General features: G+C 40.1%; 1 protein-coding gene across 1 annotated transcript in view; it reads left to right on the top strand.

The window, feature by feature from the left end:
- TRPM3 (transient receptor potential cation channel subfamily M member 3) overlaps positions 1-27,283 on the top strand; it is a 265,210-nt gene that overhangs the window by 230,233 nt on the left and 7,694 nt on the right. Inside the window, exons 20-24 of the mRNA XM_053968911.1 lie at positions 417-668; positions 5,793-5,967; positions 21,873-22,023; positions 22,567-22,766; positions 23,931-24,063. Of these exons, the coding sequence (XP_053824886.1) occupies positions 417-668; positions 5,793-5,967; positions 21,873-22,023; positions 22,567-22,766; positions 23,931-24,063 (911 nt within the window). The remainder of the gene's footprint in view (positions 1-416; positions 669-5,792; positions 5,968-21,872; positions 22,024-22,566; positions 22,767-23,930; positions 24,064-27,283) is intronic.

Below are 27,283 nucleotides of genomic sequence, written 5' to 3'. Positions count from 1 at the left end.
GTCATTTGATACACATTTTAATGTAACTTCCTGTAAATCTATAGTTTTTTAAATGTGAATTTTCTGATTAAAAAATTTTTCTGCATTTTACCCTCTGTTCCAAGACCTTAAGTACAGTTAATACATTTGAAAAACAGAAATATATACACATATTTCTACTCATTTGGTGAGGATTTTAGACTGAGTCCTTTGTCCACTTTGTCCTTTAAAGTATCTTGCACATAGATACAAGTTAAGAATGGTTGAAGATTTCGGGGGAAAAAATAACAGAGAGTACCTGAGATATTTGGATGGTAAGCATCTATCACCTTTGCTTTTGGCCTGTGTGGCATGTATCTATCTGCTTACTACAGATTTCTTCACCTTTATATTAAAACAGCTCAGCTTCTCTCCTCTGGATTTCCTCTCTCCTTCAGATCCTCATGTCAGAGCCTGGGAAACTGCTGCAAAAAGTCAAAGTTTGGCTCCAGGAGTACTGGAATGTTACCGACCTCATAGCTATTCTCCTGTTCTCTGTTGGAATGGTTCTCCGTCTGCAAGACCTGCCTCTCCGGAGCGATGGACGTGTCATCTACTGCGTCAACATCATCTACTGGTACATCCGGCTGCTGGACATCTTTGGTGTGAACAAGTACCTGGGGCCCTACGTCATGATGATCGGGAAAATGGTAAGAGCAGTTGGTGAACCTCTTCTGTTTGGCAGCGTGTTCTTGGCTCAGTGTCCTTAGCCAATGGCATTGCTGCAGGTCTACCTGTATGTTTTTTATACTAGTGTTTTCATGTAGGCTAGAAATCAAATTTTCTAAAATTTTCTAAAAAATTTTGAATCAAAACCTCCAGAATTGAGGATTAGATTTTTCCTGTTCTGTTAGATGATGTATCATTTTTCTTTCTCTGACATTACTCTTCAACAGCAGAGCCACCCTACACCCCCCTGTGCCTTATTTGCAGAAAGTGCAAAGGAGATTTGCTGATTATAAAGGAAGGTGGTTTGTTAAGGTAAAGAAAACATTGTTCAGTGTGTAGTACCTTGAGACTCTCAATGTGTTGTAATAGTCCTGGTGTGTTCAAAACTATAATGGTTACAGTTAAGACTGACCCTTCTACAGTTTGATCCACATCCACATGCTCTTCCATCATTGAAGTTTAGGTGTGTCCTTGTGACATGAGAAATCTATTTGCATAAATGCAGACTCTGTGCCCTGGCCACATCAATTGTACACACCATAGCAATTAACAGCTTGTGTATTAGTAAATGTATGCACAAAGAATCAAGAGGCATTTGCTTCCACATGCTTGACTTTTGACTTTTCAATTTTTAATTTTCATATTTCAATTGAAGTCTTGCAATTAAGCAGCATTTTGCTCGTTTCAGTTAAAGAAAATGGCTAGATTTACAGATGCACATATCCCTGATATTTGGATACCTGCACATGTAGCTGATACACATGTTTATGTTTCACATACAGTATACAGCTTTTCTTGTGTAAATCATGTCTGTTTCGTGCATTTTGATATTTAAGATTTGGGATTTTCTAAGTAGATTAAAGCCCCTTGAAGCTCACTTTAAGTAAAAAGAGTAAACTGAATATTAACTCCTCTAGATGAAATACTGCTGTCTGTTTGGTATGTGACAATAATCAGCAAGTCCAACCAGGCTGTCTGTTGTATTTATCTTACAATGGTCCTTAAAGAAAAGCTTCATTCGTCCTCACCATCATAAGAAAAGGGGACATATATGAGTGCATGGACTACAATATCTCCTTGATATTACATAAGTCACAACAGGCTCAGTGAGCAGATATAAAACTGAAATGCAAAATATACATCCAGTTACATGCCCTGCCCAACAGGGAACCATTGTCTTATCCCCTCAATTTACCAGCTTTCTACTGCAAGCCCCCAGTGCTGGGTTTGACAAAGAAAGAAGAGCTTAGTGGAAAAAAAGCCAGGGAGGGAGATTGAGGGAAAACATGAAAGTGATAGTTGAGTTGTTACGTCTTGGAAAATGGATTTTGAAGTATCCTTCCTTCAAGAAAGCCTACAAGAGGTTGACATGAGGTTTTGCAGAGCTCCAGAGTAAAAATACTCAACAGTTCTTGTTGGAGGTTATTGTAAAAAGACAGCAGACCAGAGAAAGGAATACCAATCAAAGAGAAAACACTGCCTTAGCAGGTTTCTTTCCTGTCACATTTGGACTCTCTTTCTGCCAGTGGATCTGGTGGTCACTGGAGCTTACACAATACACAGTGTATAAAACTTCTGAAAAAACAGCTACGCTTCTACTCTGCTTTATTTTTTGCAGCTACATGCACTTAAAGTTTCAGAACAGTGGGGCTGACAAAGGCAGCATGAGTAACAGTTCAATAATAGAGGGGCCATGTGTAACAAACTTCTAGTAGTCAGTGTCACAGGTGGCTGATAGGAGCCCAACTCCACCAGCAGTATAAAGAGTGGTTCATTTTTCTTCTAGGTCACACAGAAAGGAAGTGATTGAAATTAATAGCATTTTCATTCCTTTGTAACTTTCACATGTGTACAACAAATCAAACCTCACTCCACTTTCTGTAGAAAACAAATGCAGGAAGATCTCTAGCCTCTGTGCGCTCAGTATCTACATTAGAGGGTGTTAAATTTAGTAGCCAAATTGTTCTGAAGCTCTGAGCAGCTGTTAAAGGAGGTGTATTCTGTATTTTGTGCCTTCCTCTTGCTTGGTTTTCATCTTTTGTCTAATTTTCCTTGCATTTTCAGCCACTCTGACACATCCCCTTTGCCCACACATGCAATACACAACCGGTTTGAGTTATACAGATCAGCCTCTCACATCTATTTTCTGACTAGTTTACCCTCTTGTGTAACTCATGTCCAACTCATGCACTCCCTAGGAGCTGCACCTACTGACTCCAGGCTGCTTTCTTGTGTATTTTTGTTTAAATTGTGTGTTTCTCTACCTCCTTGCATTCTGTCTTCCAAATGGTGTTGAAAGTTTAGTTCAGCACTATGAAGGACATCGAGTTGGTTATATACATTTCTACAGAGTAAGCACATCACAACTACTGAGGTCCTCAACAGACCATATTTAATGTCTGAGACCTTTTCTTGAGCTTATATTGTAAGTTTTAGACTCAGAAGGAAAAGGATGGCTTTTTTTTACTTTTCCAGTGTTGAGGAGCTTTCTCTTCACCTGCCTCTACACTGCAGTCAACGAAATATGTGTAGTAAGTTTTACCTCTGGCCACTCTGAACAAACATGCAAGGGAAATTAAGCAAGAAGCAGGAATGGGCTTGAGTGGTTTAAAAGCAATAGGTTAAAGCAAAGATGAAGATACAAGGAGGAAACTGAATTGCCAAGCTTATTATTACGTACTGATTTCAGTAACAGAATATGCTTCTGCTTTTCTGATTTCTGCACAGTGATAGATGTAATTTCCTTTAGGAAATTTCAGGAATGAAATGAAATGACTGTGGAATGTCAAGAGAGTCAGAGGTATATCAGTTCCTTTAATGTGTGGAAATATCTGCTTTTTTTTTTAGCATTTCTGCAAATACGGAATTTTAAATACAGCCAACTTCTTTATGAAATTGTACCCCAAAAAATTGTGTTTTAACACTTTTTTAAACAGGTAACTGATGAGTTCTTTAGAATGATTGAAATAGCCATTGCCTTGCTAAAACAGCAATTGTAATTTGACATCACAGGCCAAAGGACCTGATACAATGCTATTTAAAGTCAGTGGAAATTTGTCCATATATTTCATTATATTTCAGACAAGTTACTGAGAGTTTAGAAGATACCCAGCTGAAGGAGGAGAAAACTAATGTGCATCTTGATTAGACAACAACACTAAAAATTTTATTTCTTGCGACATAAGGTCACACCCATGTCACTCCTGATCAAAAACACTTGAAACATTTAAGACATTGTCTTAAATTGCCTCAAAATACTGATTTTGTTTATTTGTTTGCATGACATTTTTAAATAGTTATTACATTACATCATATCAAGTTATATATTGCCATCTGAAACAAAGTTTGATCAGACAAGAAAGAAAGAATCAGGTTTCATCTCTAGGTTTGTTCTCTAAAAGCAGTGAGAGCTAAATATCATTATTCAACTTTCCCATTTCATGATGCTTTCTGAAGTACAATGATGTGGAATTTCTCTTCATAAAGGAATTTTATTTTTTTTTGAGAGAGATTAATGCCCTGAGTTAAATAGGAATGTTGATGGTTGACTTCACTGGGTTTTAATTATTTAAAGCATTTCTTTTCCTCTCTCATGTCCCCAAGGTTTTTTTCTTTTTTTCCTGCTTTTTTTATGAACTTCAAGACTTTTGTTTTTCCCTGCTTTTTTTTTCACTGTCCTTGGTTCCTTCTTTTCCATCTTCCTGATTCTCTGTCATCTGACCCCTACACTGCTGGTACCTTTCTCCTAGAGCCTCTCTCTCAAAACACGAGCATATCTTTTTCTCTTTGCTACCCTGTAACCCTCTTTTCTCTGGTATACTTTCCCAGTGTTGCTTTGGCCTCAGGTTGCTTTAAAATTGAAGAACACCTGCAGCAGTATCAGATCCATGTGCTGCAAGCAGGTACCTCTTTCAGCAGCTCCTGTCATGAGCAGCCCTGCCCTTGGGCTGCAGCAGGTGCTCTGTGAAGCCAGAAGGCCACCAGCTGAGGTGTAGGTTGGTCTCATGCCTCTCTTGAAAGGAGGGCTGAATTCAGCTGAGCCAGAAAATGTAGAGACTGGAGGGAATAAGACTCATAAGGTTTAAAGGATTTGTAACTTGAGTTTTGGCTAGAAATAAAAGTTATGCCCAGAACTGTGAAAAATAGCTCAGTTGAAACAATTCTAAAGACCTGACAAGTCTGTAAGTTTTAAAGAGATCTTACCAGGGACTTTACAGGGCCCCCATTTTTTTTCACATTCACTTGGGTAGTCTCTGCTGTACCTGCCTGATGCCCATTGTTCTGCTCCCTTGAGGGCATTTTCTAGAACAGTGCTTCTTCTAATCTTCAGATCTTTTCAGCATCTTGTAGGATTGCTGTCCCATGTTTTTCAGGAACATTTTGAATGGGTGGGTACTGTTTGCAAGCACTAGTTAATCTTGGGCATATGCAAATGAGGCCCTCAACAGTGGAGAAGAACAGAGTTCACTGTCTGTTATCTGATTGGGTTTTTTTAATATGGTGTTTGTCAGACTCCCCCACCAAGTGGATTTTTAGCCCAGCCAGTATCACAGCTTTCCTTTCTCACTGGTTACCACCATGGTGTCCCTTATGTTGCAGTAACAGGCTGTTCTGCCACCCGTTCCTCCGTATGTTAGCTGCAGCTCCCTTTGTTCCAAGATAATGACTACCAGTGAATAAAATTATCCATGTCAGTCCTTTTGCTTAGGTGCAGTTGCCACTTGGTGCCTATAAACATCATCTCACGACCCTTGCCCAGACCAGGCTGCTGATTCCAGTGAACCCATATATTCTTGTTGAGGCAACTGGTGTGACCAGATGGTACTTTGTATTTTCAAGCCTAATAATAAGATTTGAATTATTCTTGGAAGTGACACTGGGTAAAACCAAGTACACAATAATACCACTTCACTTCTTTGAAAAAAAAAAAAAATGTGTAAATAAGAACAACTTTCCAAAATTTGTTTCTGAAAATTCTGTTTCTAAGATTCACAGACTTTTTCTTTTTTTGCAGCTCATAATAATAGGAATGTGGACAAATAAATTCCTCTAATTCTTGTCCTTTCTCTCTCTTTTTCTCTCCTTTTTCCTGTCATTACATTCAGATGATAGACATGATGTACTTTGTCATCATCATGTTGGTGGTTCTGATGAGCTTTGGTGTGGCAAGACAGGCAATTCTCTTCCCCAATGAGGAGCCTTCATGGAAGCTGGCGAAAAACATTTTTTACATGCCTTACTGGATGATCTATGGGGAAGTGTTTGCAGACCAGATAGACCGTAAGCAAGTTTATGATTCTCATACTCTAAAGTCAGGTATCCAGCTTTGATCAGATTATGTCCTATTAGATCGTGTGTGTTTGCTCAATAAATGGCTCTGGATAGAGGAACTTCTTCAACACAGAGAATGGTCACAAAAGTATTTTTTCAGCTAGTTTTGGGCTGTCAGTTTCAGAACATGCTTCTGGCATCACTTTGCAATCATTTAACTGGAAATCTGTAATGCTGAATTATCATACATGTAGAGAAGGTCATAAATGTGTCCTTTTTACCAGCTTGGTGGCAAAAATCCCCTTCCAGGTATCCAACATGAATTTGGTGGTATACCTGGGACACCAAAGGCTGCTTATTTTTTTTTCATCCCTTGGTTTATTTTTAGACATAAATACTTTTTATCTAACTTCATATCAATCATCATGTCTAATAATTAGGGGTTAGACCTTTCAGTTCCTGTATTTCATGGGGATCTAATCCGATGAGTTTTCTTTTCTCTGTTACCTTTTCAGTGCCACATTTAAACTAAACCCTGTGATGCAATTCTTTAGGTCTAATAATTATATCCATTTTTAGAATATTGCTGCATTTATTTTTATAAGGCAAGACTGTGCTCACACCAATGCAAACAGGAAAAGAGCCAGTATTAAATATATTATATCCTCAGGATTCATCAGATAGATGATCAGGAAAATGCTGGTTTTCTGTTTAGATTAAATCTTGTGGTCCCACTCATTGCATTACCACCAAATGAGAGAGCTGGTCATGAGAAATGATGCAGTAGATGACCAAACTAAGAATCACAAACAATGTCATCTTTTTGCAACTACTGTCATGTAACAGATGTTCATCATTCCTACTTAACTACGTGTAAGTCTGGGCAGCATTTGGAAGTCAGTACCTTTTCCAGTGGCAGGTATCTTCCATTAAAGTTCTGTTAAGGATATTTCATTTTATTCTATGTACCATCTTAGGAAAGGACAGTATTTTCAAAATTTATTTGCTGTTTGTTCAGTACTGACAAAGTTTGAATGAAAAAAATTATTTTTCCTGAGTTGATTAAAAGTAGTAATTGTATCTATAACACAAATAATGCCCCCAGTTGAATATAGTTTCAGTATACGTATCCCATGGCAGATATTTCAGCAGTTTCATGTAAACTTCCTCTTCCTGGGTGTTCTAGTTTAGGGCAAATTTGGGAGAAAACCTCCAGGAGGAGCCCCCAGAAAGCAAACCCCCGCGGCCCCTCCCCGACCTGGTTCAGGAAGAATTTCCTCAGAGAGAAGTGGAAAAAAACCTCTTTATTTAACAAGCAAAACACTCCCCAATACAAAAAAAAAAAAAAAAAAAACAACATCAGATGACAAAACTCTTTCACCGCTCTGAAGAGATGACAAATTCAGAAAGTCTCTCCTGGGAGTTGTCACCCAGCTGTTGGTCTCCGGCGCTGGGGATGGCTGATGCAGGTCACAAAATGCAGGCTCTTGGTGTTGGTGTTTCCCAGGTCCCAGTCCGGAGCAGGTTCGAATGGTATTCAGGAAAGGGAAAGGAAAGAAACAGTCCAGGGTAAAAATTGGACTGCCTAGCTAAACTAACTAATAAGCAAAAGCTGGAGCAAAGTGAAAGCAAGCAAGCCAGCAAGCAAACCTAGCCTCTCCTAGACACAGACCATGGTGGGGGAGGTGAGCCGGCTGATAACAAGGCAAAACAAACCTTCACTTTTCAGAGTCAGTCCTGAAGGCACAGAACATAATATCAGGCCTAAACAGAACACACGACTGGGGATACAAGCACCATAACATCACCCTAGGACATTCCAACCTTTATCTCCAAATTGTCAGCATACTGCCAAACATGTAAAAACTTCATCAAGTAAAAACTTCCATCTTTTACTTACTCAGACACATTTCTTTCTATCTCATTTGCTCAAACCTTCAACACTTACATGTTTCCTTCTGTCTCATGTCTGCATGGTTTAATGTACAAACAATGGCAGTAACATCCAGCAAATAGTGATATTTGCATATGAGTCTCACCCCACAATCAGATCTCCCTGGGGTATACATCATGTTGTTCCATCTCTCTGCATTATCCACCATGTACAACCTGGTCCCTGAGCAAAGACAATCCCACGGATGGGTTTGTCTGTACTCGAGGCAGAATTGATCCACACTGTCTGATATGTGGCAGTGTGACTTTATCTCCATCTACTATATTCAGGGACTCAGACTGGGCAGGACCTGCTTGATTGGTGGAACCTCGGGTGTTAACTAACCAGGTGGCCTTTACTAAATGCTGCTCCCAGTTTTTGAAAGATCCCCCACCCAGTGCTTTCAAGGTGGTTTTTAACAGTCCGTTGTACCTCCCCACTTTGCCTGCAGCTGGTGCATGGTAGGGGATATGGTACACCCACTCAATGCCATGTTCCCTAGCCCAGGAGTTGATAAGGCTGTTCTTGAAATGAGTCCCATTGTCTGCCTCAATCCTCTCAGGAGTACCATGCCTCTAAAGGACCTGCTTTTCAAGGCCCAGGATGGTGTTACGGGCTGTAGCATGAGGCACAGGGTAGGTTTCCAACCATCCCGTGGTGGCTTCCACCATTGTGAGCACGTAGCGCTTGCCTTGGTGTGTTTGGGGCAGTGTGATGTAGTCAATCTGCCAGGCCTCCCCATATCTATACTTGGACCACCGCCCACCGTACCACAGGGGCTTTACCCGCTTGGCCTGTTTGATGGTAGCACATGTCTCACAGTCGTGGATTACCTGAGATATACTGTCCATGGTTAGATCCACCCCTCGGTCTCGTGCCCACTTGTAGGTGGCATCTCTACCCTGATGGCCTGAGGCATCATGGGCCCATCATGCTAGGAACAACTCCCCCTTGTGTTGCCAATCTAAGTCTATCTTTGACACCCCTATCTTTGCAGCCTGATCTACCTGCTGATTGTTTTGCTGCTCTTCATTAGCTCTACTCTTGGGGACATGAGCATCTACATGGCGAACCTTCACAGGTAGTTTCTCTACCCAGGTAGCAATGCCTTTCCATTCTTCAGCAGCCCAAATTGGTTTTCCTCTACGCTGCCAGTTAGCCTCTTTCCATCTCTCCAGCCATCCCCACAGAGCATTGGCTACCATCCATGAATCAGTGTAGAGGTAGAGCTTTGGCCACTTCTCCCTTTCAGCAATGTCCAGGGCCAGCTGAACGGCTTTGAGTTCAGCAAATTGACTTGATCCACCTTCTCCTTCAGTGGCCTCTGCGACCCATCGTGTGGGGCTCCATACAGCTGCTTTCCACTTCCGATTCATCCCTATGATGCGACAGGAACCATCAGTGAAAAGAGCATAGTGTGTTTCCTCTGCTGGCAATTGGTTGTAGGGTGGAGCTTCTTCAGCCTTTGTCACTGGCTCTTGTTCTTCATCTGTGACGCCAAAACTTTCACCTTCGGGCCAATTTGTAATTACTTCCAAAATCCCAGGGCAATTCAGTTTATTAATACGGGCATGCTGCGTGATGAGAGCAATCCATTTGCTCCATGGAGGGAACCTTTCCTCTGAACATCCACCCCAGCACTGGTAGTCAGGGTGCCAGGAGGAGTTGTGATTCTGTACCAATGACCTCTGAGGCGGCTTGTACTCCTTCATAGGCGGCCAAGATTTCCTTCTCTGTTGGGATGTAGTTGGCTTCAGATCCTCTGTAGCTCCAACTCCAAAATCCTAGCGGTCGGCCTCGAGTCTCATCAGGCACCTTCTGCCAAAGGCACCAGGACAGACCATGACTCCCAGCTGCAGAGTAGAGCATGTTCTTCACATCTGGTCCTGTCCTGGGCTAGGCCAAGGGCTACTGCATGAGCAATTTCCTGCTTAATCTGGGCAAAAGCTTGTTGCTGCTCAGGGCCCCAATGGAAATCATTCTTCTTGCGGGTGACCAGGTAAAGAGGGCTCATGATCTGACTGTACTCAAGAATTTGCATTCTCCAAAAGCCTATGGCACCTAAGAAAGCTTGTGTTTCCTTCTTGTTGGTTGGTGGGGACATAGCTGTGATCTTATTGATGACATCCGTAGGAATCTGATGCCATCCGTCTTGCCACTTCACTCCCAAGAACTGGATCTCTCGAGCAGGTCCCTTAACTTTACTCTTCTTGACGGCAAAACCAGCTTCCAGGAGGATTCAGATGATTTTCTCTTCTTTCTCAAACACTTCTGCTGCTGTGTTCCCCCACACAATAATATCATCAATATACTGTAGATGTTCTGGAGCCTCTCCCTTTTCTAGTGCAGCCTGGATCAGTCCATGGCAGATGCTGGGGCTGTGCTTCCACCCCTGGGGCAGTCGGTTCCAGGTATACTGCACTCCCCTCCACGTAAAGGCAAACTGAGGCCTGCATTCTGCGGCCAGAGGAATGGAGAAAAACACATTAGCAATGTCAATAGTGGCGTACCACTTTGCTGCCTTGGACTCCAGCTCGTACTGGAGTTCCAGCATGTCTGGCACAGCAGCGCTCAATGGTGGAGTCACTTCGTTCAATGCACGGTAGTCCACAGTCAATCTCCATTCTCCTTCAGATTTACGCACAGGCCAGATGGGGCTGTTGAAGGGTGAGTGGGTTTTGCTGACCACCCCTTGGCTCTCCAGCTCTCAAATCATCTTATAGATGGGAACCACAGCATCTCGAGTTGTTCTGTACTGTCAGAGATGCACTGTTGAAGTGGCAATTGGTACCTTTTGCTCTTCTCCCTTCAGAAGTCCTATTGTAGTTGCATTCTCGGACAATCCAGGCAAGGTGTTCAATTGCTGGATGCCCTCTGTCACTGTAGCTGCTATCCCAAATGCCCACTTGAGTCCTTTTGGGTCTTTAAAATACCCCCTTTGGAGGTAATCTATGCCCAAAATGCATGAGGCTCCTGGGCCAGTCACAATAAGGTGTTTTTTCCACTCATTTCCAGTCAGGCTCACCTCAGCTTCCACCAAGGTAAATTCCTGTGATCCCCCTGTCACACCAGCGATGGAGACAGATTCTGCCCCCACATGTCTTGATGGGACTAATGTGCATTGTGCACCAGTATCAACCAAAGCCTTATATTCTTGTGGTTCAGATGTGCCAGGCCAACAAATCCACACAGTCCAGAAAACACAGTTTCCCTCGCTTCTACCTGCCTAGAGGCAGGGCTCCTCTAAGCCTGGTTATCCTTCTTTCCTTGGGCATATGTCTTAGAGGTTCCTTCAAGGGGATCAGACATGTCATCATCATCATCATACCTGGCAGCTTCGCTACAGGCAACTGGACCTGCTTTCCTTTTGGTGGAACTTCCTCTCTGAGTCTTGCCTTCCTTCAGTTCACACACCCATTGTGCCAGAGCAGCAGTAGATTTTCCATTCCATCTCCTCATTTTTCTCCGCAATCACGCAAGAAGAACCACAGCTCAGCTCATGGGGTGTACCTTCTCTCCCCATCTGGGGAACATCTGTGTTGGATACCAGGGCCTCTAATTTGTACTGCCGAGATTTGGAGAAGGTCCTCTTTAATCTCCTCCCTGAGTTTCTTGTGATTCTCCTCTATCTTGTCTTCTAATTTCTGCAGACGTGTTTCCACTGCTGTGATTCTGCCATGTGTTGGGCCATGTACAGCATCTGCATATGCTTGGAGCTTCTTTGCCATATCAAGCACGGTCTCATCCCTCTCATCCCGCTTCATTATTGCTAAAGCAGAAGCATATTCTTGTGGCCCAAGTCGTACAAGTTTTTTGCCACATCACAGATGTACATGGTACCATGTCTGGATTCCTAGTTGTTGTAATCTGAGAAGATAATCTCTGCCACTGCCATTTCTCTCAGGCGTTGGATCCCTTGTCCTATAGTCTTCCACTGGGTCTGCTGCATATAAAGATCGTCTGCACACAGGTGTCTTTGTGCTACGCTTTCCAGGAGCTGTGCTCAGAGGCTGTGAGGGTTAGCCCCCCTCATCATTCCTTGGTCAATGACAGGATCATGTGACAGGGATCCCAAATGCCTCGCTTCAGTGCCATGCAGAATTGTAGCCTTGCCTGCAGCATCCCAAAGACGGACCAACCAACTAATTATAGACTCATCAGGTCGTCGAGTGTAATCCTATCTCAGGCCACGGAGGTCCTTTAGGGAAAAGGACTCAATATTGGCCTCTGATCTTGTGCCAGTTGCTTTGACTCCTGATTTTATGTCAGGAGGCATTGAGGGTCCTTCTCCTGCATCATAATCATCATCGTCATCCACTGGTCGATCGGTCTTGTCTGTGCACTTTCCACTTCTCGTGCTAGTAGCAACAGCCATTGGTTGAGGCTTACAGTCTGGTTCAGCTACTGGCTTCGAGCCTGGGCTGTTGGCTGCAGCCTGAGTGACTGGGATAGCTGCTGGTTTATCTCCCTGCCCCCCTTCCTCTGTCTGCTGCCCTACAGTATCAAGCAGAGTACGATAAGCATATGCCAGGGCCCAGCTCACTGCAATGATCTTTTTCTCTCTAGGGTTATCATGACACTTCTCTTTCAGGTACTTTGCCACCTCAGCTGGGTTCTGAATTTGTTGACATGGAAAGTCCCAGACTATAGGGTCAGAAAATTCCTTTAAGATTTGGCCCATATCCTCCCATTCCCCACACCACTCAGGATTTCTCACACCTGGGTCTACTCCTGGGTCAGGGGTCTCATCAGCCCCTCTAGAAATCTCAGCCCTCATTCTAGAGAAACTTCAGACTGTATAGAGAAAGCTTACCAAATTAAATACCAGAAAGATGGTCTCTTTAACATTCAGGGGAAACTGAACATTCTCCAATAGGGATGTAACAGATTCAGAGAAGAAGGAAAGCAAAGGCTGAAAAGTCTCACCTCCTGCTTCTCCTCTAACAAACTGGGTGCACAACCATAATCATGAACCATACATCCCTGGAACAGACTCCAGCACCTTTATAAACCTCCTGCAAGCCATTACAACCAGAACTACCTGACGGATATTCTGGTCAGTGCCCCTCTACTGCAAAAACTACATATTAGGGACAATACTGGAGCTATTTCTGGATAAGAAAATAAACCTAGTGAGCATAGAGGCATTAAGACCCCAAAAAAACCTAGGGACCGGAAACACATGCAGGCCTCCACCCCAAGAGGCATTATGAATTCAAACAACATAGCCAGTAACTGCTCTATACCAGCCCAGAGTAATTGCAACCAAAATATTATTAGAACAGGGTTTTTTTCCACTTTCTCGAGCCACGAGTTGGGCGCCAAAATATTTGTCCTAGTTTAGGGCAAATTTGGGAGAAAACCTCCAGGAGGAGCCCCCAGAAAGCAAACCCCCGCGGCCCCTCCCCGACCTGGTTCAGGAAGAATTTCCTCAGAGAGAAGCGGAAAAAAACCTCTTTATTTAACAAGCAAAACACTCCCCAATACAAAAAAAAAAAAAACCAACATCAGATGACAAAACTCTTTCACCACTCTGAAGAGATGACAAATTCAGAAAGTCTCTCCTGGGAGTGGTCACCCAGCTGTTGGTCTCTGGCGCTGGGGATGGCTGCTTCAGGTCACAAAATGCAGGCTCTTGGTGTTGGTGTTTCCCAGGTCCCAGTCCGGAGCAGGTTCGAATGGTATTCAGGAAAGGGAAAGGAAAAAAAACAGTCCAGGGTAAAAATTGGACTGCCTAGCTAAACTAACTAATAAGCAAAAGCAAAAGCCAGGGCAAAGCGAAAGCAAGCAAGCCAGCAAGCAAACCTAGCCTCTCCTAGACACAGACCATGGTGGGGGAGGTGAGCCAGCTGATAACACGACAAAACAAACCTTCACTTTTCAGAGTCAGTCCTGAAGGCACAGAACATAATATCAGGCATAAACAGAACACACAACTGGGGATAAAAGCACCATAACGTCATCCTAGGACATTGGCTAGCACAGAATCATTATTATTATTATTATTATTATTATTATTATTATTATTATTATTATCATTATTATTCTGGATACAGATGAAACCTCCTTTTTATCTTTGCTTCTCTAGTTGGTTTTCAAATGGCATGCAAGGAAGTAAGCAAATACCTATAATCACTAAATTTCTCACTATTTTTCACTTTTTACCCAATTCCCTAATTTTTATCCTTTTCCCTTTTTTATTTTTAAAAATTCATTAATTCCAAAGGTGTAATAGTTGGGGATATAAAACTTTGTCTTGCTCTGAAAGTATATTTTGGAGGGATAAAGGTTTGTACCATTAAAATAATACTTCCTTCTACAAGCAGAATGTCTGTCCCTCTACAAGTGGCCATTTATTAATACTGTACTAAGTAGCTACCATAGTGCAACAAATGTGGCAATTGGCTGAATAAAGTGTTCTCATTGGTTTTTTTAAAGGCTGATTACAGTTTAGAACCCATAAATGTAAGAAATTAAAGGGTGTTTAAGTATGGAAACAGGGTGGCAGGCTGCACACCCTTGCATGAGGAGTTGTGTTATTTAGATGCACAATATTTAAATAATGCAGAAAAATGCAGAGTAATTATTTCTGAAGCTTAGGGAAAGCAAAATTCCTGGTGGCCTAAACTCCTTTAAATATAGCTATATATATATAATATAAATATATATTATATATATATATTATATATATATAATATATATATAGTTTTAAATATAGACATATTGTTTTTCTGCCTGTGTCAAGGAAACTTGGAGTTGCAGCAAAAGTGATGATGTCAAAATTAAAAGCAGCACCTATTTCCTCCTTCCTGAGAGGCAGATGATGCAGGGAATTAGAATCAGACACTCTTCCAGTACAAATTATGTACAGTATGTCATGTCTGTCTGATGCTCAGTTGTCTCAAAAATGTTATCTGTGGTATAGACTGGCAGCATGAGCAATAGTTGGTGATGATGTTACACAATCAAAATGGTCCAATAGACACTCAGAAGGTTTTACTAGTATAATCACATTTTTCCACTATTTAAACATTTGCTGTCTTTATATTTTCCACGTTGTTCTAAGCTAAATCAGCCACTGTATTCATGTTAAAGTGCTACAGTGTTTGTACTTTCTCAAATAAGCATGTTCTAAAATTGTTATGTACATCTAAACTGCAATTTAACTTCATGGTTTAGAGCACATTCTTTTTTTAATAATTATTATTTTAACAAAAAAAAAGGAATTGCTTTGTGATTTTGTTTGAATTTTGGTGTTTAATATTGCTACTTTATTAGCAAACTTGGGTTTCAGTAAAAGTACTGATCATGGAAAAGCATGTTCATTTAAGCCACTCTCCTGGAAATCATCCTGGTATCTGAGAATTGTAAAAAAAAAAAAGTAGGCTACTCTTACATTTCTAATTTGCTTTTTTTAAGAAAAATTACTATTAATTAATTAATTAATTAATTTTTTTTTTATTTTATTTTATTTGTGAAGCATGCTATTAAGACTGACCAGATACAATGTCGGGATCCGTCTCATCAGCTGGCAGCCTTTTCATCCAGTGGGCCTACTCTGATTTTTATTTCAACACACTGCTAAATGCCTTGCTCTAAAACAGTGCATATTTACATTTTTTACCCATTGTTTCGGTATTCATATCATTTTTTAAGGAAAAACATGTAAGATGGAGTATGTGTCAGTGTCCTGTTGGTATGTGATCTCATCTTCAACTCAAAAGTGAGGACAGATTATATCCTCACTTCTGGGATTATGAACACATTATTCAGTGGTGGTGTTTGTTATCAGCGATGTCTGAAACTGCTAAAAACCTACAAATTTCTGACTAAAAATCAGTTGTAATGTGGGGCAGAAGGAGAATAAATCTTTTGGCTCTCTGTTCAAATTTTAAGGTAAAGTCAACAAAACCAGCAAAATCACTCTCTAAGTAATTCCTCTCGGACTGACAGTTCATCATAATATGACCACTAAAAAAATCTAAAAGCCTTGTCATATTCAACGGCTTCATATAAAAAGATGTAGAACTAGAATAGCCAGCTTCAGTAATTCTTGGATGAAGAGAGTGTGAAAAGTGAGAGCCACCGAATATGCCTAAAAACTGCTGAGGGAGGAACCACAGACAGTAACACATGGAAGAGTGACTGCTGCTAGCAATGGGAACATCCTAGGTTCCTGGTGCTCTTTCAGTCCCAGCTACCCATTAAGTCCATAGCCCAGCTCCATATGGGCTTGGGGAATGGGGAACTAGAAAAGACAGACTTTACTATCACAGTGTAATCGTAATGGTCTTCCTCTAACTCTTTGAGCAGGAAATTAGCAGAATATGATCTATAAATGGAGGTTCAATTACAATTAATCAGACCAGACTTTTCCCACAACTATATCCAGATGTTCAGATCATTCTATGTAGCTGATCTGGCACAGACAGAAGGTTACACATACCATGTTGTCTACTCAGGAAGTTTTAGCAATTACACGAAAGAGTCTTTGGAAGCATGTAAAGATCAAGGAATAGTCAAGGTACTATAGTATACTATAATAGTCAAGCTACTTCATGGAAAAGTCCAACCAGTCCAAGTGAAACATCAATAATGACTGAAACCCCTTGAGCTATTGAGTTTTGACTTGGGCCTAGAAAACCCCAATTACCAAATATTGGGATTCAGATAAAAGCTTAGACCTTAGAATTGAAAGCAGGCAGTAAGCTAATCAAATTTATGAATTATTTAAATGTCAGGAAATGAAAAATTAATATATTTCAGGAAAGGAATAATAATAAGAGCTTGATAAGCTGAAAAAAATAGACTGATATCAATTATGTAGTTAAGTAAAGATATATTATTATCCACTGATAGCTGGGGGAGGAAGGAGAATCTGAATCAGAGAGCTGGTGATGACACGTGCAACTGTCTCACTTTGAGGCTGTCTTTCCTAATCCATCTGTGCCTTGTGCTGCCCAATGGGATCCATGCAGCAGCAGCTAGCCATGTGGCTACTTCAGTGAATACCTGTCCAGAAGTGGATTTCCCACAAACACTGTAAAATCTCTCCCTCAGTTCACCACACATTGGCACTTGTGTTGGCAGTTTTAGCCAGGAACATTGATAAGACAGTTCTCACCTGTGAAGAACTTTGTTTTCACCTTACAAAACTATCTGCCCCTCCAGAATACTATGGATGCAGAAGGATATAAGAAATACTGAAGAGGAAATGTGAGTTTGTAGATAGAGGACATAAGTGCCAGCTTGGGAAATGGCAGTCATCTGTAGAAAATGAACATCAGAGCTCACATCTTCCTGTATTCCAAAGGCTAAGCTGAACCTGCTGTTAGTCAACATGGCTTCTGGGAAGTTTTTCAGATTTTCCTAGTGTCTCACAGGTTGGATTTCCATCTGGACGTTCTTGCCAGATGACAGTACTTCATGAGCCATCTGGTATCTGAAGATCAGTCTAAATTGTGTTTGTTTCTTGTGTCTATTTCTGTTTTGGAAAAACCTACCTAGTTTAAGAGAAAAAGATGGGACCTCTTTCTCTTTCAATTGTATTAGAGGAATATCAAATAATGAGAATACAATTGTTTCAGAAGATGACAGATCCTTATACACAGGTTTTAACTATTCAACAATCTTCAGAGGAAACTATAATTACTACCAAAAACTTTTAAAATTATTTAAATTTCTTAATCTGTTAGATCTAAGTTTAGTAATTCTTTAAAATTTCTTAGTATAAATGAAAATTATGTACTAAACTCTTTATGACCTTAGAGGTTGCATGCTTTTTATGATTTGATAGGAGCTTCCTACTTGGCTTGTCATTTGCATGGACCATTCTGAAATTAAAACAAACAGAACAGCTCTGTACAAAACAGAATAAATCATATCTGTGGCAATACTTTTAATATTGTTAGACAAAGGTAGTGGATAAGATTTTTGTGCAGACTACACACAATTTTGAAAGTCACTCTGGGCTGGATTGCAGCAGTATTCCCATATCTAGCACTCCTGATGTTATAATTTGGGTTCTGTTTGGTTGTCTATTTTTGATGGGGGAAGGAGGAGAGTAGGAAGAGGAATAAAGCACTCAAGTGAAGAAAAAAAAAAATACAGGGATTCACTATAAATTATTGGTAAAATACCAGCAGATTGAAGAGACACTTCAAAGTCACGTTTAATGTGGCCTGGGTCAAGAAGCAACATGGTCAGGATGCTGCAGTTAAAGAAACTTTCTTGAAGTAAGGAGACACTGTTCAACTCCCTGGATATTTCTACTGATGAACAGAGTAATTCTGTGAAATTTGGAGTTCGCAGATTTTAGTATTTTCTCCATCAGTAGAGAACAACTTTAGGAAGGCCACTTAATATTTTTGAGGGTGGGGAGAGGGCGGCAGGTTTCAATAATTACCAGCCTGGTAAGCTGGTAAGGCTGCTTAGACATTTGGTTCAGAAATTATAAAACACTTTCACATCTTTTGGGTTCATTGTGGGTCAAAATTGGAAGGTGCCTACATACTCATAAATAGGATGATGAAAGTGCATTAAAAATAACCAGACATGAATTTTAAAAAAATTGGTTTTTGTTATTTGGTTGCATTTATTTGTTTCTGCTTTGTTTAGAATTGTGAACATAGGAAAGTATCACTACGTTTATTGTGATTTCAAACAAATCAGTTTGTATCATAAAAGCAGTATCCATTTTTATAGAAGTTTTAATCAAAGACAAAAAGCTATTCAGTGGCAGAGCTGTTCAATTGTACACTTTTGTCTCTTCATTATTTCCCATACCTGCTTTGGAAAGGTGCAGCTGTGGGAAGAATCATGATGCGGAAACTCACAAGCATCCTTTGCCAATCCCTCCACCCAACAGACAGTAAAAGTGAAGAGTGCCCTTGTCATGACTGTAATTACAGCAGGGAAACTAATTCTTCCTGAGCTCTGCCTCCACGTTAGGTCTGAAACCTACAGCAGCTTGAATTACTTTTGGGTTTTTTGCAACTATTTTCTGAACAGGAAAGAGGAAGGGCTAGATATGTAGCAAGAAAGGCCTAGCAGGAAACGGTAAGTGGAAGTTGGAAGGAAAAATAAGGATGGACAGAGATTGTGAAAAAGGAAACAAGGGACAAGGTGTCATCTTGACAGGTGTCAAGATGCAATGTTTGAAAGCTTCATATAATTCATATATATGAATTATATTCATATAATTGAAATTAAAACTCCAACCATTTACTGTTTTCTAAAGCCTAAGTTCAGGATATAGTGTCTGTATGTATCTGAGCTGTTGGCTTTTTCAGTTACCTGAGATTAGCATATCATTATGCTACCAGAATTTGCTTCTTCAGTAAAGCATTTAGCTAGAATTAAGTATTCTGTGGTTTGTGTTAGAGCAAGGCTATAACGTCAAAGAGATGAGTCAAGTTTGCATACATGTTAATATTGTGCTTTGAAATATATTACAATATATTAATGCACGTATTACAAAAATTACTTCATTTCTCCAAAAATAATTAAAATTTTTGAATGATGTTACAAATAAAGGGTGGCACAGATTCCTCGGAGGTGAGGCAGAGCGCACACCTTTAATTAATAGTGGGGGGAAAAAATCTTTGAAAATAAATGTCACAGTTTAAATATGAAAGAAGATGTTCAGTGATGTGCCATAGAACACAGATTTCTGCATTTTTGGACACATGTCATACGTTTTCTCCTGCACCTGAAAATGTGACAATTAAGTGGTGGCTTAGCTCTCCATTGGTAAGGCAAGAAATGAGTATTCCCATGTTATTTAAAAAACTACACCCACAACAAAACATGCAGAAGAGAAAAACTTCTGCAAAGCTTCAGGACAAGCTGAACCACAACAGGTAATAGAACAGATTGTGGAAACATGTCTGCATAGGAGATCTAATTTGGCCATCACCGAGTGGCATAAACCAACAGATATTACCCAAGTAGAGCTGGAGAAATATTTTTTGTCTTCTTAACTGTTTTTTTTTCTAGACTAAATTCTATGTTTTTTAGGAAAAAAAATAGGATAATAGAGTTGGAATCAGAGTTGGAGATGAGCTTTTGATCTTATCTATGGTTAAAAAATGCTTTTCAAAATTTTTCTCATTACTTGGAAAGATATTATTTTTTCCATTTTCAGCACAAAAAAGGACAACAGTTTTCAGATACTATGATTGTTCCATCACTGGTGAAATCATGATGGGTTTTGGTACTTTGTTGTATTAGACTTTGTACAACTGATTCAATATATGAGCAAGTAATGTTTCCACACAAACAGAGACATAAGTTTCACATTGAGTGCCGATAGCAAGAGCTATTGAATGGTGCATTTTCTGCTGGGTGAAGGCCAAGACCAGAGAGGCCCACACTCCCAGCACCTCACAGACAGTATTTTGAATGTCTAAATGAAACCACTGCTTGGAGCAGTGTGGAAATAGCCCTGCAAATGATCTGCAAAGTGATGTTGACTGAGAAATGAAGAATTGCATAGTCTCAGCCTGCTCCAGTAACAAAATGTGTTTTTGCAAACAGGAAGGACTGGTAACATCATGTGCCCAAACACAATGGAGCTGCTGGTAAAAAAGCAGTGTTGCTTGTATTTGACTCTGTGATTTCTTTTTCAGTGAATTGAATATTTCTGGAGAGGCCATGTAGTCTTGTGTTGCATATGGCTACAATAGTTCTGTGTGTAATAGGCTAGTGTCTATATGTAGTGACCAAAAGAAAGTACCAATATGGCTGGCCAGTACAGACATCCACAAGTGAATGCCAAGCTCAGTGCACCGAGTTCAAAAGAACGTTTTTGAGAAGATGCAATGGTTGGTACTGGGAATGTGGATTTGTTGCCATACAAAGAAATTCTACATATGGCATCATCTAACCTAATTTTTCAGGAAGTCAGTACAAAAACCCCACTGATATGACTAGGAAGTGAGCTAGTGCTGAGCACTTTGGAAATTCCTTACTTAAACTTCTTTTTGATGGAGATGAGGGGAAGCTAGCTGTAGTGCTGTGCAAAATTTACTAAGATGGCTTGTATATGTAAGCTGCTGCTTCCATTATTTTCTTGAAAAGATGATTATGGAGATACACAGAACCATCAGGACTGAAGCTACAGAGACATAAACTGAATCCATGCTTGCAAATGCAGATTACCCATCACTGCACATGAAGGCACATTAAAACACAAGCAGGGAAAACAATTTCATCATGTTTTCTCTCCCCTTCCTTCAGTTCTACGACATTAATACCAAGAACATTTTGATTCCAATGTATTTGCGGAAGAAACAGGTGGCATCTCTGCTGCATACATGTCCCTGTACCTGGTACAGTAAAGACTTGATAATCTCCCCCACTGTTTCTTGGCATACAGTCGAGTCTTTAATAGCAGAAAGTCATTTATGAGTATGTCCTAGCGGGGCTTGAGACAGTGCAGTGCACAGCAATAAATGTCTACTCTTTCATTTACTTTCATGGACTTCCTTTTCCTCATTTATCACACCTCTCTCAATCAATAAAAAAAGACAAAGTTTTCACTGTTAAAGAAATAATATGCAAGCTTTTTTTGTAGGATTAAACAATTCAATAATTTCATTTTCACAGCCACTAATTACCACCAGAATACCATATTATTTTGTATTATGTATGCAAACAAGCAGCTTACTCAAAACGGGCATGTGTCCTGCAAGAAATATCTTGATACCCATGTCACATAACACACAATAAGAAGAACTGCAAACTCTAAAATCTGTGATACCAAGCATAAACTTCTGAGGGGAGAATGTCAGTGCCCTTGTTATTTGGAAGATGTTGCAGGCAGGCCATTATAAATATTTAAACTACTGAAAAAATAAGATTCATTCCCATTTTGCTTTTTGTTTGTTTGTTTGTTTTTTGGTGGTTTTTTTTGGTTTGGTTTGGTTTTGTTTTGTTTTGTTTTTTTGTTTTTTGTTTTGTTTCTAAATTTTGTTCCCAGCACCTTGTGGTCAAAATGAAACCAGAGAAGACGGCAAAATAATCCAGCTACCTCCCTGCAAGACAGGAGCATGGATCGTTCCTGCCATCATGGCCTGCTACCTCTTGGTAGCAAACATCCTTTTGGTGAATCTCCTCATTGCAGTTTTCAAGTGAGTGACACATTGCAAAGTACTTGGGAGGATGCATATTGTTCACAGCCTACAAAGACTGCTGAGCTTTGGCTTTGGCTGAGAGACATTTTCCAAGGTTGTAAGGGGGAGTGGGAAAGAGGCTTGTCTCCAGGAAACAAGGGAAATGCCAATTTTTTCACATTGTACTCAATTCCAAGGACAGACACCTAATGGGAACCAGGGCAAAGAAGTCAAATAAGGTTCAGTTATGGCATCATTCATTCCCAATAGGGAAAAATAATAAAGAATAAAAATACTTCCCCATCTCAATGGGATGTTGTAAGACTCAGGGATTGTACAATGAAGACATTTACAGTTGTAATGTACTTCAAAAAGGCTGATTGTCACCATGCTTTGCCCAGGCAAAAACTTCCTATTTTGTCCTGCTTCCTGCTTTTGTGACAAGAAAACATTTGCCAGTGTTATTGCAATGTTTCTAGTTATGATGCTGTCATATCATCTTTGGCAAAGCACCCAAAACCATGTTCAGTCTGATGCTATTTTCCTCCCCTTGCCTTCTAGCAATACGTTTTTTGAAGTCAAATCTATATCAAACCAAGTCTGGAAGTTTCAAAGGTACCAGCTCATCATGACATTCCACGAAAGGCCTGTTCTCCCACCACCTCTGATCATTTTCAGCCACATGACAATGATATTTCAACACCTCTGCTGCAGATGGAGGAAGCATGAAAGTGACCCGGATGAGAGAGACTATGGATTGAGTAAGACTCAGATAATGCACAAAGGGGACTTTCAAATGCTTTTCATAATGTCTAGTGCTTGACGTGCATGAAGTCAAAGTCCAGCATCTTGACAGCCTTTCCAGGAGAGTAACAGCTCTCACCTGCAAAAACCTTACCTGAATAAGTTAGTTTTACCTGATTTGCCCAACCCTTCATTCTCTTTGCAATGTTAAGGAGGCTGTGTTTTTCTGGAACTATTTGGGGTTGTTGCCTGTTTGTTCCTTCAAAGCAGAGAGGTTTCTTTTGCTGCTTACTTTTGCTGTTAGAGGTCTGTTATTGCTGGAATTCTTTCCACTTCATCACAGTTTCAGCTTTATTTTTGAAAATACAGAGCAAACAATACATACTTCCCCTGAGTGCACTTTTTGCCTAGATAAGCTTAGGGATGGTAAAAGGTAATTTTGTTTACATAGTCTCTCCTTGACTCGAACTCAGACTGGAGGAGTAGCTCCTCAGTAGGCTTTAAATGAAGTCCTAGAACCATGATGGAAAACATGTTAGATTATTTTGATAATGCTTTCCTCTTCGCTATCTAATTCTTCAAGGCAGAATATCTCCACCTTGCCCAATGTACATGCTAGAGGCAGGGAGCTAAGGATGTGTATCTCTTCCCAGCATTCGCCCATGCCACAGCCCATTTCTCTGTGAGGAGGGAGCAGGAGTCACATGTGGCACTGGAGATGCAACCACATGGCTCTCCTCCCACTCCCATCACACTGCTGCCTGCAGATGTCAGTTCTTGCCACGTCAGACAGACCTCTGTACTCTCAGACTCTTTTCTAGTAGTATGATAATTTCATTATATAACTATTAGGTTACAGGTGGCCTTTGGCTTTCACCATTTGTCCAGGACCTCACTAGCAGCTGTGTTTAGATCCCATGTAATCAAAACATACTCACGTTTGCTCAGCATTTGCCTGCTTAAGTGCTTCTGCCTACAGAATCATATATAACTAAAGCTACTAATTCAGTAATTAATGGCAATTAATTAGTAATAGATAGTAATTAATCTATCTGCTGTCATATCAAAATGCTACATACTTGTTTATGAAAGTTTAGTCCATGAGTTTCACAAATAAGAATGTATTTAGTTTCAACATGTTAATATTTGCCAAATTCTTATTTCTCAATTTTTTTCCACAGAACTTTTCATAACTGAGGATGAATTGAAAAAGGTCCATGATTTTGAAGAGCAGTGCATAGAAGAGTATTTCAGAGAAAAGGATGACAGATTCAACTCCTCCAATGATGAAAGAATCCGTGTCACTTCAGAAAGGTGCACTTTTTTGTTCTCATAAGTTGATCTAGAAATGTGTTTCTGTCACCAGTCTCGCTCTTTTTTTTTTTTTTTCTTGTAAAAGGAAATTAAGTCGTTTTGGTAAGTCTTAATTTAAAAGTAAAGTTATAAAATATGATGAGTTTAGTTTCTCTTTTTCTTTTTTCTTTCTTCTTCCTCTTTTTTTTTTTTTTTTTTTTTTTTTGCTAAAGCAAATGTGTTCAAGGCCAGGCTAGATGTGGCTCTGAAGAACCTGGTCTAGGGGTAGGTGTCCCTTCCATGGCAGGAGAGTTGTAACTGAATGATCTTTAAGGTCCCTTCCAACCCACATCATTTATTAAAAGTTTTGTAAAAGGGATCTTTTATCCAGTTGTATTGAAGTATAACTGATGCAGTGAGAGGCACCAATAATGCTTGCATTTCAGTTCTTAAAGCAGAATTTCAGGGCAGAAGTAGTCACAAAAACACAGGAGAGTAAATTAGAGTTCCTCAATGAAAAATATGACTTTAGAGTTTATCTGTGACTGATTCAGACAAGAAACAAGCCTCATTTCAAGATAGCTTGGCTACTAAGCCAGTTTCATTGGAAACAATAGCAACATGGATTTTAAATACAACAAGACATTTCAACTACAGCAATGCACAGAGGGAAAAAAGCAATACAGTAATTTAGTGGAAGTTGCTAGTCTTCAAATTCACCAGTCCTAAAAAATTCTAGGTCTGTTGATCTGCTGTGGTGCTCTTATGCTTTCATGGAACACTGCTGAGCTCAGCTTTAGAGGACAAGAGTTTGTGTTTGATTCATAGCACTTTTGCCAATAAATATTTTAGGGTAATATTCTGTTAGATATTCATTAAACTTACAAACCAGTGAACGCTCCACTCCTGGAAAACTCCGTCTTAATTTGAATAACAGAGAACAGGTGAGTTGTCATTTTCATCAGTTACGCAGATGTAACACTCTTCTCCTTCTACATAATCTTCCAGCACTGCCCCCACTTCAGCTATGCCTAAACTATAGGCAAGGAAAGGCATGGAAACATGCTGTTAGTTTGGTTTCGAAATAAATCTATCCCAGAGCAGGAATAGAAGATATAATATAATTTAATCATCTGCATTACGTAAAAAGGAAGCAGTCCTAAAACATATATTGTAGAAAAGGATATTAGAAGGGAAGTTGATAAGGCATGGGATGGCTACCTTGTAAAGGATGGCCAAGTAATCCAGCATTCCTGAGACTGGAAGAGACAAATGAGGTATGAAATTATAGTGGTCTATATAAGTGTGAGTGTAAGGAAAGTGTGATTTCTGACCTGAGCAGAAATCAATTGCTTGCTGTCACACTCAGAACAAGATACAGGGGAGTAACAGAATAATTTAGCAGGATCCTGGGTTCAAAATAAACAGAAAATAGGTTGTCTTTTTTTCATGCAGTAAGTAGTGCAACAGAAGACATTTTTGAAAGATGGTGAGATCTAAAAAGGAAGCTGATGATGTCAACTAAAGGCTACATGCATTCAAACAAGACTAGACAAGCTTATGAAAGAGAAATCCTGTAAGGAGTGCTAAATACATAGAGGTTATGTTGAGCCTGAAAGTTCCTAATATCCAAAAAAATTTAAAGACTGAAGAATATACAGGAGGAAAAACTACATATATTTCAAAGTAAGATAGTAGATAAATTGGTCTGTGGTCCAACTGATCACCTTGTTTTTCATGTGTTCTGATAGTCCGCTGGCCAAAGAATTGGCCAGAACTGAAAAATCATAGATACAGGTTCAAATTTCTGAGTATAACTTTTCTTTTGGTGGCCAAGGAAGGAATATGTATGTTTGAAGACCTGTAAATAAGAAGTAATCTAGCTAGGTCCTCCGTACATCATGCAAATGCTGTAAGTCCTTGACAATGAAAACATAACAATCTGCCTTTTCATTCTGTGTTGACCTATTTTATAGGAAAAGGGCCCTTATCGCTAATTTAAATGAAAAGCTTAAAGTACCTTGTTCCAGAATCAAGTTCATGAATATGAATCCTAAATGAAGACAAACACCTGAGCCTCACAGAGAAATAGCTCTTTAAAAATCCATTTACCTTAGCCAATAGTTTAACGTGGAGACTAGGGTGCTCCAGCTCTGTAAGAGAGATCCAGGCAGTGACTCTCTGGGGTACAGAGGTCATTCCCAGGCCCACTCAATGATGTCCCAGGTGAATGCAGTTCTTATTTCATAATAGGCCTGAGGAATATTTAAAAGATGCTTGAGGAATCAGGGCTATCTGAGTATTATACATAATACATTTTAGAAACAGGATGTCTGGGTCTTTTATTTTGCCTGCAGTCATGACCAGCTCCTCTTAAATCTAAAATGCTTGTCTTGGTTTTAGCCCGGACAGGGTTAATTTTTGCAGTAGCCAGGAGGGGGTGGGAGGACTCTGAGGTTGTTTGATACCACCTTATGTCATTGCCAGGGGCAGGGGAAAGGGACTCTGGCTTCTTAGGAGGAGGGATTCCTTGTGGTCGAGAAAACATGATGGATGGAACAGTCTGGTATTGTTTATTGTCAGGGCCTTTTCACTGTAAATAATTTCTCCTTCTCCTCCTTTTCCTTCTTCCACCTTTTTTTGTAATTCTATTGCTGTTACTGTTAATTTTCTTCTTCATTGCTGTTTCCAGTAAGTCATCCTTATCTCAAACTTCACCTTTTGTGCCTCCAATTGGAGCAGGGGAGGGGAAGTGGCAGCATAGTTTCTAAACTGGAGAATACCATTGCTAAACCATGACAACACTAGAATTATTTTTTGTAACCTGTGGAACATTCAAATATGTAAAATCCAGATTTGCACTTTAAAGTTTCTTTATAGAGTTATCATTGCACAAGTAACAAGATGCAGAGCAAGGAAAGCAAAAAAGATTCAAAACTATGGTTTCTCTTCCAATGTCCAGTCACTAGCCAGTAGTAGTAGACCAAGTATAATACCCATGTTAGAGCCATGAGATACCAGTTTAGTCATCTGTCCAATTAAGTCAGCTTTATGTGGTGTAAAATTGAATCAGATAACCCTGGAAATGTGAGTGAAGTTCTTCCCAAAGATCTTTCATTTACAAGAAGATGAGCATGCTGTTAGGTTCAAGAAGGGAAGGGTTGGGACAGGCTCTGTGTGACATAACTGCACCTGGACCTGGACCTGGACCTGGACCTGGACCTGGACCAGTCACTGCCTT

The sequence above is a fragment of the Vidua chalybeata genome, chromosome Z (genome assembly GCF_026979565.1).
Source record: "Vidua chalybeata isolate OUT-0048 chromosome Z, bVidCha1 merged haplotype, whole genome shotgun sequence".
In the NCBI taxonomy this organism is placed as follows: Eukaryota; Metazoa; Chordata; class Aves; order Passeriformes; family Viduidae; genus Vidua; species Vidua chalybeata.
Note: the sequence above shows the minus strand (reverse complement) of the source record. Positions and strands in the feature narration are given on the sequence as shown.